The following is an 18316-nucleotide window of genomic DNA, read 5'->3' on the forward strand; positions in this document are numbered from 1 at the left end:
CTCCGGCCCAGCCTTTATAAAGCCCCGCTGGGGTGTGTAAAAAGGAAGGGCCTACGCCAGCTCCACAGGCTTAGAGCCACAAAAAAGGGGAGAGAGAATGTGAGGGAATCAGGAAGAACTGGGAGTGAGACAGAAAAAAAAAGGGATAAATTGGGACCACACAGGAGTCATGTGGCATCTGAGCCCCCCTACTCAATTTGATTTCCAAGAATGCACCAGTCATGTTTTATTGTTTTAGGGGGACATATTCATTTTAATCTCCCTACCTTTCCTGGCTCTCCCACTCTAAAAACCTAAATGGTTTTCTGATGTGGTGAATGCCTAATGTCTTATTATGCAGCCATCCCTCAAACAGGAAAAGAAAAATTGGCCAACCAATTTATGTTGGCATCAAATATGATACAAATCAGAACTGTGTGTCTTTCCACTTCTTGCCCCCATTCCCTGGAAAAACAATCCAAGTGCAGAAAAAGGAAAAAAGTCCAAACTCTTCTTGAGAATACCATCAGTTAGTCTTGATGTGCTCTGCTTTTTATGTCAGGAAAATGGTCATATTTCCATTTACCCCCACTTTGAATTTTTGTCTGTAAAGGACCCCAATAGTTTCTCTTGCCAACCCATCTTGGCTGTTTTTTTTTGTGGTAAATGATGCAGGACAGGCATTTTTCTTCTGTGAGGTAGTGGAGGCTGCCTGAGAAAATGAAAATGTCTTTTCTCCTCTACACAAACACAGTGGTTGATGTGTGAATCCAGGTGAGTTGGGCCAACCTTGCTCCACATGGCCTGAGGAATCAAATTCCCAGTGAACGCCTTTTTACTTTGTGACTGAATCTTGTTACAGTTCAGAGCTCTGGAGGATCTCTGCCTTTCTCCAACCGCTAACTTGCTGCCAGCAGGGGTTTCCAGTCAGTCACATGTACCTAATCAAGGCTGCAATAAAATCATAGATGCAATCTGGCTAGAGAGGCCTCACATGATGTGGAACTCAAAATACCGGCAGCAATGCACAAGAGCAGGAAAACTTGTATGGGCACGTCTGTCGGGTCATTTGTTGTGTGTTTGCCCCTGGGAGAAAGTCTAGTTTATGTTGTGAAAGTCTCCATGACAAATGTAAACTCATGGTGGCTTTTCCGGGGGTGGCTTTTCCCCACCAGGAACAGAGTACCTGGTGGGGATTCTCACTCATGTGGTGTGTTTAAGCAAATCTCATGTCCTGATACTAGAAATTTGTGTCCACAAGTCTCAAATATTTTGAATATTGTGGAAGAATCATTATTATCCATTATGGGAAGTTAAGCTGAGACTACTTGTGTTTGGGGTGGGGGTGGGAGTGCCAAAGAATTAGAGAGACCTGTCTATTATGTCTTGATGTTGTTGTAAGGCGTGGAAAAGAAGGCGAACCCGGAGTGCAGACTCTTCTTAAAAAAAACTTTATTAACGTAAAATAAACACAAAATCAAAACGGCTGACGAGGCAGCAAACGAACTAAATACAAAACAAACTAAAGGAGCGACAAGGCAAGGAACATGAATGTAGCATGGACGGGGAAACAAGAGCAATGAATCAGCGGAGTAGTGATGAAATTGACCGGGTTTTAAACACTGGGGATAATCAGGTGAAGTGGGCACAGGTGAGTAACGAAGATTGACGACAGGTGGAGATGGGCGTGACAGGAAAGCAGGAGCAGACTGAGGGCAAGTAGGAAAAGTGAAACAAAGACAGGAACAGAACAAAAACTAAGAACAAACTCAAAAATACTAGAAATCATGACAGATGTTTGAACCTTTGTGTGCTTTTACCTTCCAAGTCCGGAGCAATGCACATCTTTTTCAGGATACATAAGCTAGTATGCCATTGTTTTAAATAGATACCATAGTCATCAGTTTGCAATAAATGCAGAAGGTTTGGCTGATTTTTATTTCTTGTTTGTTTTTTTAAAAGATGAGAAATAAAACCGTCAGCTTTTTAAAGTTGTTTTTCAACAAATCATCAAATCACAAATAGCTAAAATTGCAAAACAAGCCTTTATATTTGGCTAAGCATGTCTTTAATCCACCTATTGCTTTAAATATAGTAGATCTCATGTCTTTGCGTTGTTGGTTTTATTGGGAATGAACATATGCTAGAACTCTCTCATTTACTCTTAAAATGAATTACAAATGTTACAGTCTCCTCCCCTCCTCCCTTCATGTGACATGCAGAGCTCATTGAACCTATGGATTGTGTAAATTACAGTGGTTAGCTAGATTTTGCGTTTAGATTACAGCTCATGCAGGCAAATGTTTAGGTTCAGGTTGTCAAAGTGAGGTTATGCATGTGGGTGAGGCCAGACCACACAGCTTTCAAAGAAAGATCTGAATCCTTTCTACCCCTGACTTTTAAAAGACATCTTGCAAAATACATTTTTTAAATGACAAGGACAAAGGAAATTTAGCCCAAGCCAGGGATAATGATGGCAAAATCTGTAGATACTTTATGAGTATATTTAGCAAAAAGAAAACAGGAAGTCCTGAGTATAAAACAGGGGGAAAAAATACATTTGCAATGATGGTTGTAATCTGTTCTGGCCTTTTCACAAAAATACTCTCAGACTAACATCCATATAACAGATGAAGAATATATTTAGCTCAACTTAAGTAGGGATCATAAATAATGTAACTGATATTTATAAGAAATGCTGGTGACTGAGAACTCAGATTATTTTGACAGTCGGTCATAAAAGTTTTACGGGCGACATTAGCTCAGACAGAGGAACATTTCAAGGTAAAGAGCAATGAGACCCAGATTCAAGCTAAAGACAAAAACCACAGCAAGTAGATTGCTGAACAGAGACTTACAGATAAAGTAGCTTCACCAAAATATGAAGCTAGTGTGTTTGTATTTTTATGTATTCAATAAGGTAAATTGCAAAGACTGATTTATAAAGAACTGATCATATGAGCATGAGAAAAAGAAAGAGAAAAACTGCTAAAACGAACACACAAACAAACAAAATAATTTTTCTCACACCCACGGTACGGAGTCATGTGGGACTCAGGAGGTTGTAACAAACTGAGGTGATCCAGGGCAAAGCCAAGTAATAAACGCTTAAAAAGTTTTAGAAAAAAATGTGCCTGAAGGGATGATGTTAACATGATAACTACAATTTGCTGGGGTTTCATTTAAAACACTCAATTTCTGAACGTCTGCAATTCTCATTATCATTCTGATTTACCAGAATACACAATTCATTTTGACCAGAAGTGATGCATGTCTGGTATCACATTTCAAGTCAGCACGCTGACATTACACGCTGGCTCAGCATTTTCCCTACTCATTCACTGGAACTGTGCTCCTTCTTTTCTGTTAGTTTTCATCTCTCATATCTTGCGGTTCTTACACTGGTTTTATTGTGAATGATTTCACAAGAAGGAGCATCGACAGCAATTCATGGCTAAAGATGGAAATGTGACTCATATCCTTGTATAAACTCCCACAATAACAAAAATAGTGAAAAAAATAGTAAAAACAATGGTGATGATATACGCAGTCCATCAGTTTGCTCTCACTGGCATTTTAAGCTGTGAACTGACGCTGATCTCTTGTACATCTGATAAAACCAGGCATACCTCTGAGCATATGTGTGTGTCGTTATGATTTAAAATATGGCAGAGCAAAAGTTGGACAAATGCACAGGGTCTGTTTACACCATCTTAACTCTTGGATCATCCGATTATAAGAGACTGTCACCTGCAGGATGGTGCAAATTGAAAATGCCAAAAAAAAACAGGTCAATTGGGACACAATATGTTATTTCCATGATGAATGGTATAATTATATTAAAAATAATATGTATAAATAACTTAAAACAAACATTTTCAGAATTATTGTGTGATGGTGACATTTCAAGTGCTAATGCTTGCCTTCAAATAATGAAATAACAACAAATACCCCCTTTAGGGTACTTAAAAACTAGGCATTTATCAAAAATTTCTTTGGAGCATAAAGTTGTTTTGAATAGCTTACTCTGACAAAATAAGTTACTCCTGAAAGTTTCTACTGCCTTTCCTTAATTAGACATCTCTAAAGCCTAACAATGAAGTTTAAACTATTTGGATACTCTGTGACTATTTTTTGCAAACATCCAGTCCTCGCCACAGAGCGTTGTCAGAAAAGGGCATTAACGTGACAATGAGAGCTGACAAAGTTGGCTGGCAAACTGGTTCATTTCAGCAACATTACACAATGAAATGTTCCCATTTCAAGTTTGGAGGAAATCAGTGGAGCAGAGTTAATTGAACACACACTAATATTGCATTTTTTGTAATATTTTCAGGCAGTGATTCTGTTCACCTCTAAAGCTCTGCTGTGTAGATTGTCAGACTTGGTTGATAACAAACACTGAAACTGACTGAAGTGAAATAAATCAGAGCAGAGATTGATACATGTAAGTTTTTAGCGACTTGTCAGCTGCTGAAAATAACTGATAAATCACCGACATAGGTTGTTTAAAATATTTAAAAAAAATTAAGAACAAAACCTGGAAAATTAGGATGTATTTGCTCCACTGCTCAGAAATCTACAGATGCATGTTGAACAAAAGTGCAGTTTGCGCAAACGTACAACAGGGCTGGTTCACGGTTTTATAGAGCATTTAAGCCAAATTTGATCTGGGGCCCCAGTTCTTTGCTAAACCCATCCATTTCCAAACAAAGCAGAATTAAACAAGATGTGGGCTTTTCTGCAGACTAACTCATCTATAGTCCACTTGACCTGGTCCAAATCCACATAATATAAACAGAGCTGTCACCCAACCCATTTCACTGTGGCAGAGGCAGTAGTGTTGACTTACTGTACTCAACAAAAATATGTTTTTTTGTCAAGCTGCCAATCCTAGATCATTTAAAATGGCATCACTAGAAACAGTTATGTTAGAGCTACACCATCAATGCAGTTAAATTCAAAATAGTCTTGTATAAAGTCCACAGCAGCATGCACAAATTTAATGTTGTTGCTCATTCTGGGTACAGATGCAGCAGTTTGACATATCAGCATCATGTGATGAATATTTCTTGTTTTGTGGGGTTGTCTATGCACTACTATATGTATCTGACCAAGCCAACTATTGCATTGTACACACAGAGGTACAATGCATTTTGTGCAGGACTAAAGTTAAAGACACTTTGTTACATGTCATGATGACTAAAGTATAAAAAAATAACTAGAATAGAGATTAAAGTGATGTATTAGTGATGTATTTTATATTTTGACTTTCTGGCATTCCTTTGTCTGCTGCTCAGATAATCTAACAAATGTGCTGTATTATTTAATTGAAGTCATCATAGTGTCTCTTTTTCTAGTAAAGTTAGAGCATTTTTACATGATTTTTTATGTAACCTACAAAACCCCTACACAATGTTCTTAAATATACAGCTTCAACGTCTTTGTTTACAGTAAGCCACTTCAGGAGATTGGTCATACGTTGAGCAAAGTTTTATATTGTCATAAATTAAACTGAATCGATTTTTATTCCTGATTCTGCTTCACTGCCTTTTTGGTTTAATTTGTTCTCTTTTTGTAGCAATGCAAAAAGAAAGAGGGGGAAAAAAGAGGGAAGTCAGAGAGAAAGAAGAAAGCCCACAGGAAGATAACTGATATGTCGAGGCAGCTTCTTTTTCCCCTACCTTCGCAGTGTTTTCATTGATTATTTTAGCAGGGTGTTGAAATATTTGCAATGCACAGTTGGGAAGTATAGATAATTCATTTCTATCTATGTAGGTGTTGATAGAAATTAAAGATTGTAATGCAAGAGAAGGAGGGAGGAAAAAAAGGGGATTTTTAAATTATTATTGCACAGCAATACAACATATAAGACAAGAGAAGGACAATAAAGTAGATGATACTTCTACACACAGTACAGTAAACCATCTGACTTGTTTATGCCTTTTTATGAGTGGTTATTTGGATCCAGATGTAGCAACAACATCACAAAACATCAGATAGATGTTTGTTTTTGTCAGGAATAGAAGGCCTTTACACCTTTCACTTTTTAAAAGTAATTTAGATAACAAGTTTAAAGTTGAGTTAACTGTGAAACTGGGGGTGAGATGTTAGTTAAGGTTAGGTCAAAGTTAAAGTTAGGCATAAACTGGTCATGTTAAAGTTAAGGATAAGGTTAGACTGTACAAAATAACTTGATTTAATTGAAATGTTTCAAAAAGTAAAGCTGCATAGGCTTTTGTTTATGTGTGCACTTGTGTCTATAAATACAAGCATGTCGGTCACTATGGAACATATATAGTCACTGGGTTATGTCTAATGCCAAACCAGTCATAACATAGAAAGAAAAACAGAAATTTTTGTAAACCCACTTTTAGTCATAGCCTGCAGCTCCATGCTTACAGTATGCATTAAGTAATATAATATATCTGACATTTTGTTAGAACAGAAACACTTTCATGGGTTTTTGGTAGCCACATTGAAGGAATAGTTCAGATTTTTTGAAGTGGTGTTCTGTGGATAGGTCAGGAGTGAGTAAATAGCTCACTAAATGGCCTCAGTTTGGAAAAACACGGTTTAATTCTGACTGAACGGATGAGCTAACAGCTAGTCAGAGCAGGACCAAGACCAAGCAGATCACTGCCATCTTAAAACAACTTTAATCCCAAGAGTATTATCATCATTTGTGCAATTTTTTTTTATATAGAAATGCTTTCACCTCCATCAATTTGGCATGGTTATTTATAGAGAAATGTATGATTATGCAACTGATGTCTGCCAGTCTGCGGTCCATCACCAGCAGTGGAGGATGTGAAACATGTATTATGAAACAGAATCTGTTTAGTTCAACATGGCAGAAAAACTATTGCATAGAAAAGAAATGTGACGTAAAAGAAAATTGATATCAGTTTTATATGGATTATTGCTATTAACAGTCCAATATGGTCTTTAACAATGATAATAATTAAAAAGAACAACTTTTATTTAAAAAATGTATTATTTGAAACTGACAGCAGTCAAGATTCTCATTATGTCAGCATGATTTGAGATTTGAGCTGTTTTAAGACGGCATAAATCTACTTTGTTCTTAGCCATTAACTCATCTATCCAATAAGAATTAAACACTGTTTCTCCAAACTGATGATGTTCAAAGAGCTATCTACAACAGTTAAGACCTTGACTGCTGATAACCTTTTTATAAAACCCAATTATATATATATATAAAAAATCACAATTATTCTTTTACATGCTCATAATTACTGTTTTGCTAAACTTCACTTTGTTATTTGCTCACCTTGCAACACCTCAAATGTAGAATTCTGACTCACCTGTGAATTCAAATCCAGTAAAGAGGAGTAGGATAATAATCCTTTTCTTCTTTTTTTCAAGTCCCAACATCACTTCCACAGTTAGACATATTTATTTTTCCCACTATTGTTACAGGTCTCGCTCTTCCTTTCTCATCTTGTTACACAACCTTTTCTTCTTCTCCATCTCTCACTTCCATTTCTTGAATCTCTTAATACCAAGCAAAGAAAATATGACTCTTAAACTCTGTCAAACTTTGTTATTCCTAAGGTGTCCAAAGAAAATAAACATCTTATGCATAAAAAATGTTGTTTTTTTTCCCCATCACTTCTAGTTTGTGGCTTAAATCTTTAGTTTGACAGAAATACAGAGAAGGATGTAGAAACTCACATTCACCTTTTTATCAGTTTGCGTCAGAAAAATCCATCAAATCAGAAAGCGGGCCCATTTCCCTCAACACACTGCCCATCTCATCTCTTTTCGGTGCATTGAATAAAAGTGTGGTTCTCTCTTTCCCTTTGAGGACACACAGCTGTCAGCAGCTAACACAGGTTCAGGCTTTGTAGTTGGCTGCAGGAAATGTCTGAATTGTTTCAAAGGAGTCAAAGTGGGACGCGGGGTTTAAGGACGGCAGGGGAAATAAACATGGTTGGAGATGCAGGATTATGCTGAAAAGCTGTGGATATTCGAGGAGATCCATTTGTATTCAAGTTGACTGAGTGCAGCCTGATGGGAGAGTGAACCCACCTTGCATTGCCTCCAGTTCGACTGAACACTTACCCCAGATCTGCTCCACATGAAAGAGCCTTTATTACAGAGGGAATCACACAGGCACAGACAGATTCAAGGAGGGTGGAGAGGAGAGCCAGGAGAAAGAGAAGGTGGAAAGATTGAGGGGGTGAGTGGAAGGGGCAACAGAGGCATCAATCAAAACAAATCAATATCTCTGCTGTCTGCCTCACAGGGCAAGGCCTCTGACAGGATGAGGAGATCCAACTATCATAGAAAATTTTCAAAAAAAAAATCTTTCATTAATCCTAATTATGGTAAATAAATGAAAAATGACATGCCTTAGCAGGAGTCTTGTCTCTCTCCTCATTGTGTTTGTTTTCCCTTTCGAAAGGAAGCCAAAAGTGTTCCCTTTTTCTACGTGGCCACCCAGGCATGATGTGGGAACACCGTGTCAGGTGGTGAAGTCAGGAGACTTAGTGACTGGCGCTTGAGGTCAGACTTGGGTTTATTTTCCCAGCAAATCTTCTGTCCAAAAACATCCTCTGCAGTCTCCAGGTGCTGCCCAGATAGAGCGCTAACAGTAAATGTGGGAGAGACGCTTTATGAGACGGACAGCTTGTTTCATTCAGCCTGTACGGAAACATCCATTTTAAATTAGACACTGACCATTTAGGTCCCACACTCACACATGGATTACCACGAAGGTACACTGCTGATATTTTATTGAAGCCACTCTGGACCACCCAGGAAACTGTAGAGATGGCTGATAAGTTGTATTTCACAATTTTTAAAGTCTTTTCGATAATAAACTGTGAACAGTCACCACTTTTCTTGTTATTTGAAAATTTTATTGCTTTTGTTGAGTTCTCCACTTTTTGTCTCAGGGTGAAAATTTCAAGCAAGAATTGAATAGATAAGGAAGATATTTAGATAGGAAACTCTCATTTCCATCCCTTCTTCAGTTTACAGTATGTTTCTTCCTTTAAATTAGTGAAAATATGTCATCAATTGAGTTAAGACCAATAAAACTTTGTGACTCGCTGACTTTTTGTGTTGTAAAAGAACAAGCTGAAGTTAGCAGTTCTCCAAAAAAGAAGAAGTAAAACCCCATTAAATAACAGGACAGTTATGGCAGTCAGACAATAAATTCCTGTGTCAGATTTTTTTTTTTTTTCTGGAAACTGTTCCATTTACATTTTTGGTTTTGAGTAAAATGCCAACAACTACTGGATGTCTGAAGTCAAATTTAGCACATTTAAACATTTAGGAGTTTTAAGCAAAACTCTTCAAGCATTACTGGAACTAAAAAACACCGAAAGTACCAAGAAAGCCTGTCATACTTCATCATGCTCCATGCAGCTCAACTCTCCAGACTCTTGTTGGAGTAACATAAAACTGGGCAACAACAACACTTTGGTTTGAGAAATAGATTTGGGGAACCACTACAGCCCAGTGTGCATAACCACTACTTGAAGCTGTGTCTCCTACTTGAAAAATGCAAATATGTGACTAATGAGTTTGGATGCAGACCACCACACCAGGAATACATTTTAAACTGAGCTTCTTGTGAAGAGATCCAACAGTCTCCAGCATTGAATCTGTTTTATTGAATCATTTTATTAAAGTTTCTAGATGTAACTGCAGTGCTATGAGTACATTTGTAGTCCTAGACTTCATTATTTGTTGTGTTGTGTGGCTACAGGGGATCATATGTCAGCCCCCGGCCCACAGATCTGCCCCTGGTTTCACTAGACACAACAAAAGCTTTACTCATAGTTTGAAGATGTTTCATGTGGACTGGGCCTAACAATTGTACAAATACAACAATTTTTCATTTTTGTCAAGTAACAGAGGACCAAATGGTAAATAAACACTGTTTGTTTTTTTCATGTGCTATCAACAAGAAAAACCACATATACACATAACCTCTGTTTTACTACAGTGTTATTGTGAATCTCAGCGTACTTTAAATGTTTCAAAAGTGGACATGCACTGCAACAAGCCCGAAAGCAGTGATTCTTTAAAGGTCCCGTTCATTTTTGAAGAAAATGTTTGTTTCACTCTTTTCTTTCATTCTTCAAATTGTGCTAATAAATAAGCATAAAAATCTAAAGCAGATTTAGGAGCCTCAGTGAGTTTTGACTTATTTGAAAGCACAAAAATGAATTTACACTTTCATGAGAAAAAAAGAACACCAGCTTGAACATTTAGCTTTTTTGGATAATCACTATAAAGATACCATAACTTACTTTGCAACACAGGCACCGAAACACTACACAAAACATTAAGCTGCTATTTGATCATATTAGTTATGAAATCAGTTATTTTGGAAAGTTTGAGATAATACAAATAAAAACTGTCAGTCATTTCACTGAAATAAAGTAAACAGTTTGAGATCAGCTATGCTAGAATAAATAGATGACTGTAGATTATTAGCTAGCAGAGTCTCAAATCCCTTTCAGAATAATGCACATTGAAAACAGCACGATTTGTACCTCGCCTCATCATGGACTTTAACCCTTTTCTCTGTTGGAATTGCTGATGATATTGTTTCATTTGTTGATCTTTTCTGAATTATGGGAATCACTACTTTTGCAAAGTGATCTGTTCATTTTCCAGTGACTAGACAGTGATTTTGTTTAAACATTTTTTTTTAAAGTTACAATAAAAGAGCAAAAAAGGTAACAAGAAATAAAACAAAGTCTTACTGATAGTCTTTGGTTCGATCTCTCACCTGAGGCAGTAAACCAGCAGAGATAAAACCCACACCTTCTAAGTGTGATGTAGCTTTGCCTTCTGTGCTTTTTACAGTCAGTCAAGATATTGTTGCTGAAATTTATTTGAATAAAAAGAAAAATGTTTTTCTCTTATTATTAAGTGAATGGTTAATATATTATACTTTCACTTCACTATGGTAAAATGAAATGCAAACAGGAAACACAAAATACACAGAGTATTTTGACCAAAACTGTAATGAACCAAAGGTTTTTTAAACTACTCTCAATTTCAAAGCTAAAAAAAATAATAACCTTCAGTAACTTAAGACAGGATAGAAAATTATTTTAAGTGTAGCTTTGGGGAAACAAGGTGCTAAAAATGTGTGCATTTGCAGTAGAAAGAAAAAGAAAATACAGCACAGCAACATGAAGGGTTTTTAAAGCATATGAGTTCACTAAATGAACTTGATAAGAAGCATAATGGATCAAAGTTCTCGGACTGAGTTGATCTGAGAGCTGTAAGGCAAGTTATCATGAGGAAACATCTGATTATTTAACACTAACACTTTGGATCTTTTTAATAAAGTTACTTGTAGTAATAGTAATAGTTTTGGCAGTCACTGAGGCATGCGGTACGATCAGGAGGTTATGATTTAAATGATGTGTGTGTAAATTTGTGTCACAGCCACAGACCTGGTGATGACAGCATGTCTAGGGGCCCCACATCTGTCAGCATTTTCCATCTGCTAGTCTGGCTGCTGTCAATTAACCCCTGACAAAGAAAAAAAAAAACACAATTGGCTCTACTGGTAAATCAATCAGGAAAAGTGCAAACATTGTTAAAAAATAGTTTTATTGTTTACATTGATGTGTTTGAGCATAATTATTCACTATGTGACAGGTTAATTGTTTTGTCTCACATTCCATTTGCCATGTGGCAGCTTCAAACCTTCACGAGGCATAAAACACACACTAAGCATTTATAACCTTATAAACTGAAGCTTCAATGAACATTACAAAACGAGATTTGATGATTTGTAACATTACAAAGTTAGTTGAACCTGAGTGAAATGTTTTTTGGACGTGATATTGTTGCATGTTGAAAAAAAAACTAAATAAATCAGGAGTTAAAACCAGATTAAGTGCAAACTCCAAATTCTCGTCCAGCTGGTGGCGATATCACACCGCAAATGAAGTTTTCCAACTACCTTTTATGGTCTCGGAACATACGAAGAAGAAAAGGCGGAACCAGTAATTTCTAGAACAATTGTTTCCGGTCGACGGTATTTTGCCTGGGGACTGACGGACATTTATTGGCGCTGAAACTTTACGTTTTGTGACACTTTTTTGGTTTTATCCTTAAAAATAATGGCGCTACCGGGTATGTAACTAATTTTTGTAGTTTTTAGTTTATTGATATGATGATTTACTATAATAAATAAAGGCTTACAGTGATGTAAAGTGGAGGTAATCTTGACAATCATTCCACGTTATTGTAAAACAACCGTCTTTGAACGCTAGTTATTTAAATGCTTTTTTATTTGAACGAGAAACCCTTTATTAACAAAAGAATCACATATTTAGGTCACTATTGATATTTCCTCATAAAAATCATTCGTGTGGCTGTAGTAGAGAGAGAAGTAAAACGGTGTGATATCAAACATTAAGATAAGTTGTATTTACCTGAACGTAGTTATCAATCATGTAGTCATAAGATAACTTGTTAAAATATCTTTAGGGATATAATAACACAGAAATTGTCTTTTACTTGTGTTCTTTTTTTTTACAGCTGCCAACAAGGACAACATCAGAGCTGGGTGCAAGAAATGTGGATATCGTAAGTAAAACTTCATTTTGTGTCCAATTTTAAGTGTTTTATTTGCCGTTTTTTAGAACTTGATTTAGGAAACCAATGTTTTTGAAGACGATGTTTCTCCTGTTTTTTCTTCCTCTGACCCACAAAATATAAGTTAGAGAATCACATTGCTAATAGGCCATTTACCAGGAAGCCTCATCAAATATTATGTAATTATGACAACAGTTTATTTCTTTGAAAGAGTTAAGGTTAGATATTATATTGTTATTGCTATCAGAAAAGAGCTGTGAACAGTTTTAATGGAAATATCGCTTTTCTGTAACACATAATCAAGAGTTAATGTTAAAATTATTTCAGGCCTACATCAAGATAAAGGTAGAGGCTGTTCCATAATAACAATAAATATGCTTTTATTATTATTGTGTTTCTGTGTCTATAACTGATTTATATCGCTTTATGCTGGCTTCTTAAATTCAGAGCTTATGAATCCTGATAATTCATCACCGATCTCATTGCTTCTGTTTCTCAGCGGGCCATTTAACGTTTGAGTGCCGAAATTTTGTCCGCGTCGACCCACAGAAGGACATAGTTCTGGATGTAAGCAGCACCAGCAGTGAGGAAAGTGAAGACGACGAACCTGTGTCTAAACACAGCGAGAGACTGGAGCGGAGTGGCCAGCATGTTAAAGGTCAGCGGCTGTTTGATTTAGATTTATCGAAGGTCAAAAGCAGAACACCTCCATAAATTCTTCATGTTTTTATAAATATATGCAAACAGTGCAAACTGTTGGCATTGGGTTTTATAATATGAGTAAAAAGACCAGATTTCGTATAATTGATGTAAATAAAGCAAATTAGAGTCTAATTTAATTACAGTTTGAGGACTTGAATGACAATAACTGTCGTATTATAAATGTTGTTGTTAATGAGCCTTCTGATATTCAAATGCTGTGCTGCTTGCAATAATTGCAGCTTTTATACAAACACTGAACTTTTCTCTTTACAAATTGTTAGATTCCCACAATAATGAAGACAGAAAAAAGAGACAGAAACTGAAGAAGAGCAAGGACAGAAAGTCAAGAAAAAGGTAAGCGTTGGCTTTGGTCTTATATATTTCATTTTATGTCACAGTAAGGCAGAATTTGTTTTTGTTTTTACTCGTCACTGTATATATTCACAAAAGATTTTGAATAAAATATTCATTTTACCAGTAAGTATACCTAAACTACAAATGTATTGGTTTGTAAGTTTGTGTGGTTGCTTCAAAGATTTGAAATAACTGTTAATTTTACTCATTAGCACATTTGCTGTTATTTTTTTCCCTCCTTACTTAGATCCCATTCATCAAGTGATGAGGACACAAAAAAGAGAAAGAAGCGAAGCAGATCAAGCACATCATCAGACAACGATGACGATGAGGAGAAGAGGAAGAAAAAGAAACAAAGCCACAAAAAGAAAACTAAGAAGAACAAAAAGGAGCACGGGAAGCATCACAAAAAGAGGGATAAGAAAAGGAAGCACAAGTCATCCTCCTCTTCCTCTTCCAGCTCAAGTGATTCCTCAGAAAGTGACTGAACGAACAGACTCTGCAGCTTCTAGGTGTCTGACATTTTTATTCACAAGTTCAGACATTTTCAAAATGCAGCATCTCCTCTTGTTTCATCCCCGTGTCAGTTTCTGTCTCAAGGATTAAGAGATTAATATAAACAGAATGTTGGATCCCCTGTTTGCTGCAGATTTCTACTGGCAGACATGTGGCAACATCATGCAGATGATAACAATCTGACTGCTGTTTTACTTTTTTAAATACTGGTATAAAACTGAGCAATGATCTGTGATAATTGTTTTTCTTATTGTCTTCATTTATTTATGTTCTTTAATAATATTTTACATTATGGGAACACTTTGAAAGGTCAAAAATGGATATCAGACTCTTCAGTTAATGTTGTAATAATTTGTCATATGACTTGTTAGTCTCTTTCCAGCTTCTAGTGAACCTTTTAGTTGAAGTATTGAAGGTGCTTTGTTTGTTTTTATTCTTTTTTTTCAGGGTATGACTACTAGTAATGCTGCACTCTTCAGCATCTTTTTATTCCTGTAAACAATTCACATTCTGACAATATGAGGACATTTGAAGAATTTATTCCAAAAACAAAAGCCACTTTTAGGAACTGTTGTTAGACTAGCCTCTTTATACAGCTTTCTTGTTTCCCGTTGATCATTTTGATCCTTCGGTTGTAATAAAATATAAATTTGCTTCAGTGTGATCCGTTTAGCCTTGTAACAATCTAGAGAAACATTGATACCATTTTATAGAAAATTAGAAAATAAAAAATAGAGCTAATATGCAGACGTGTGTCAGCTAGAGGGCAGCAACACACTTCAAAAGAAGATCGAGCTCAAGTGGTATAAAAGTTTTTACTTTATATACGAGACATAGACTTGGAAATACGTTTTTATTATTATTATTATTATTATTATTGTTATTAACTGTAGAATCAAAACAATCTACTCCAGGTAAGGAAAAGTTTGAGAAAGCCTGAAATGAAGTTCTCAATAAAAACGGATTTAAAAAGAGAAACGTTTGTCAACATGATGCCTAGTTTCTCATCTTTTAACAGTATTAAAATGTAAAAATATCCTATTAAAAAATAAATCTAAGAAGCAGCTCTTAAAAAAAACAAAACTAGATGCACATAAGCCTTTTCAGATGTAGTTGTATGTATGAACCTTTAGCCCACCTAGTGGTCATATTGTGAACATTCTAACTTAACTGGATCACCTGAAACTCGCACCATTATCGTCCTTGTTAACGTGTAATCAAAGCAGGCAAACAGACTTACAGAAGTGGTATTAAACTTCCTGACTTGTGATTTACCAAACAAACATGAATCGACTCAAGCTGCTCATCAGCAGCTCTGCTTGGCTTCGCTCCCTGATGGAAGAAGCACCTGTGTCAAACATCAATCCAACTCCAACTAAATTTGGAAGGAATTCATTGAATACAAAGAGCGTTTTGTATCAAACTCTCACAGGGAGGTCTAATTCATGTCCTCAATAAATCATAATGAATTCACACACACACTCATTATCCTGTTGGAGATTTTAAGAACAAGATGACACTGAACATTCAGTTTCAGCCACTTGGAATGAGACCAAGAAAATAAACTTTTATTTCTAGCCTGAGGCGGAACTATTTCCTCACTTGCCTGCCTGTGAAGCCTTTTATCCAGGCAAGCATATTGCTGAGACACTGACTGACGGGCAGGTGCAAAATAGGACACATTACTCTAAATCAGTTTATTTCTGTGCAGCTACAATACTACAAATAAACTACAAAAACCTCCATAAGTTCCAGGGTGATGGTGTGGGAAGTGACTCAGCTTTCCCATAAATGTTTCAATGTAGGAGAGATAAATCATAAAATCATTTACTTTTTCTAATTTGACATTTTGTTCCTCTGAAGCCCATGTTATAGGCAGGACTTTATCTCAGCAATCAGTCTCATTTGTGGTTATAGGCAGAAACTTCTTTGAAATTATTGTTTCCATCATTTTGCCTCCATGGTGTCAATAAAGCTGCAGAAACAGCAGATTACCTGTGTCTACAAGAGGAAGCATGGATTTTTGGAAGGCCTCATATTTTTCTCAATCTGGGCTGGGTGACAGGTGTTTATAAATAGGCTATTCATTTTACTCTGCCTCAGGGAAGGGGATATTTTCTCAGACATTTGTAACATCCTGACAGTAACATGCATGGCTGCTGTTCAGAAACTGACATTCAGATGAGACACATCCCGCTCCTTTATCTTTTCTTTTTCAGGTCTCCAAAGCAAAATTTGGATTCTGCTGAAAACTTGGCAAAAACAGACAAGCAGTCAATAAAGTTTACGGTAATTTGTGACGTTTGATTTCAGGGGGAGCAGCTACAATGAGCAGCTTGAAACATGTTCTTACTTTGGCCTCCTCGGAAAAATCTTCAGAGGAAAAACAGAATTTTCAGAAGATCTGACTAAATGAACACTTGCCTTCATAAAGCTGATCAGTTTGCAGTTCACCTCAGAAAGATGACAACTTCAATAAAGGGACCGTTTAACAGTTTACTAATTGACATTTTGCTTCCATTTACTGATTTTATTTGTCTTAAAAAGAGCATAGCTACACAAGTGTAAGCATTTTAATGCTCATTGTAAAAAAAATAAAGAAAGAAGTCTTTAAGAATGTTACAGAAAACTACATATTTGAGGGAGTTTTCTAAAGTTTTAATGACAAGAAACTTAGAGGAGCAACTTTAACTGTGCAGATGGCCAGAGGACAACTTGATTCTGAAGAACAAATGAAGTTAAGGAGTGCTGTCATGTGCAGCCACGTTGAGCAAACCATATGCTGTTTGTATAAGACACTGGCTATGGCTTTCTGTTTGTATCAGCTCATTGGTTTTTATTGAGTCTAAAAGCAGAGAGAAAATGGGACTCCATTGAGCCGTTTAAATGGAAATGAGACGGTCAAACCCATCTTATAGAGCTTAACTGCAGCAGAATGGCAAAGCATTCTTTTGCAAAAGCAACTTTGTAGCGCTGATTTCAAACTTCAAGCGAATTTGTTCTTATTTTTGTTCCGTGAAATTTGCTGACCCGAGTGACCATAAATGTTCTCTCATCATCCAAAGGTGTGTTTTCAATTAATTTGAAAATTATGTTTTTAACATTTCCTGGAAATATGTGCACCAGCGTTTGCTCCTATCAGTGCCTTTCCTCAGATCATCTAACCTTTGTAAAACCACCGCCATGCACAATATTTCAGAGGGAATCCGTTCATGTGTATTGAAAAATGCTTTAGAACCAAGATGTAAGTTTGTAGGCTCTACATTAACTTCCTCTTCTGGCTCTGGCAACAGTATTAGGGTAGCAAATGACCTGCAGGATAAATAGACACCAAACTGTAACAAATACAGCATAGCTTTACAGGAAGTGTGTTCAACATGTTTTCTTCCAAAACCTGCAGGGAATGAGTGGGTGAATGGGGTTAGTCTCTGTTCACCCTTTTATTTTTAGTCAAAACCTTTTTTTTTGCCCATGAGGTTTCATATTATTGACCCAGTTCCTGGATTCTCATGCAGACCATCGCTTTTTTATATAAATCTTGAGGTTTTGAGGTATTGCTGGGCTTACTGACTGGGATTTAACACTTAGTCACATCGGATCATGATCAAAAGGCCTAACCTGTGATGGAGGAGGTAGTAGCAGCATTTCTATGCCCTGATGTTACGAGTTGAAAGGACATGATGCTTGTTTTCTGTCTACATTACTGTAAATTTCTGTTTCATTAACATTTTGTTTATTCTCTAGATTAATCTTGTTAGGACTGGGAGAAACTTCGACTCCTAACAATGTCAAACAATAGTTTTTATGAAAATATTTCTGTTTCAGCTTTGGTCACCAATGCTATTGTTTTTTAAAGGTACTTTTGATGGTTGCACATGTCAGAATTGAGAGCGTTAAATGCACACTAATGCCAGGAATATACAGATTCAACCCAACTGTCTAACTTTAGAAAAAACATCCAAAATAATGCCAAGAAAGAATAGGGTTAATTTCTCTTTTTCACTTTATCACATCAGAAGCACAACTTGCATACCAGAAACAAAACTGTTTCTCTTTGATTATTTTTTAAAGAAAATTATCATCATTCATGCTATTTGCATTTTGCATTTTGCATTTTATTTTTTTGTATAAGATGTTCTGTAGAAAGTTAATTAGCAAAACC

General features: G+C 36.3%; 1 protein-coding gene across 1 annotated transcript; it reads left to right on the forward strand.

Moving 5' to 3' along the window:
- Positions 1-11991: 11991 nt before the first annotated feature.
- srek1ip1 (SREK1-interacting protein 1) lies at positions 11992-14812 on the forward strand. The gene is made up of 5 exons (XM_017413380.3): positions 11992-12117; positions 12526-12573; positions 13082-13240; positions 13566-13638; positions 13886-14812. Exons 1-5 carry the CDS (start codon positions 12105-12107, stop codon positions 14124-14126), a joined length of 534 nt encoding a protein of 177 aa, XP_017268869.1. The 5' UTR covers positions 11992-12104; the 3' UTR covers positions 14127-14812.
- The last annotated feature ends 3504 nt before the right edge of the window (positions 14813-18316 follow it).

This window comes from Kryptolebias marmoratus, linkage group LG24 (genome assembly GCF_001649575.2).
Source record: "Kryptolebias marmoratus isolate JLee-2015 linkage group LG24, ASM164957v2, whole genome shotgun sequence".
NCBI classification, from domain to species: Eukaryota; Metazoa; Chordata; class Actinopteri; order Cyprinodontiformes; family Rivulidae; genus Kryptolebias; species Kryptolebias marmoratus.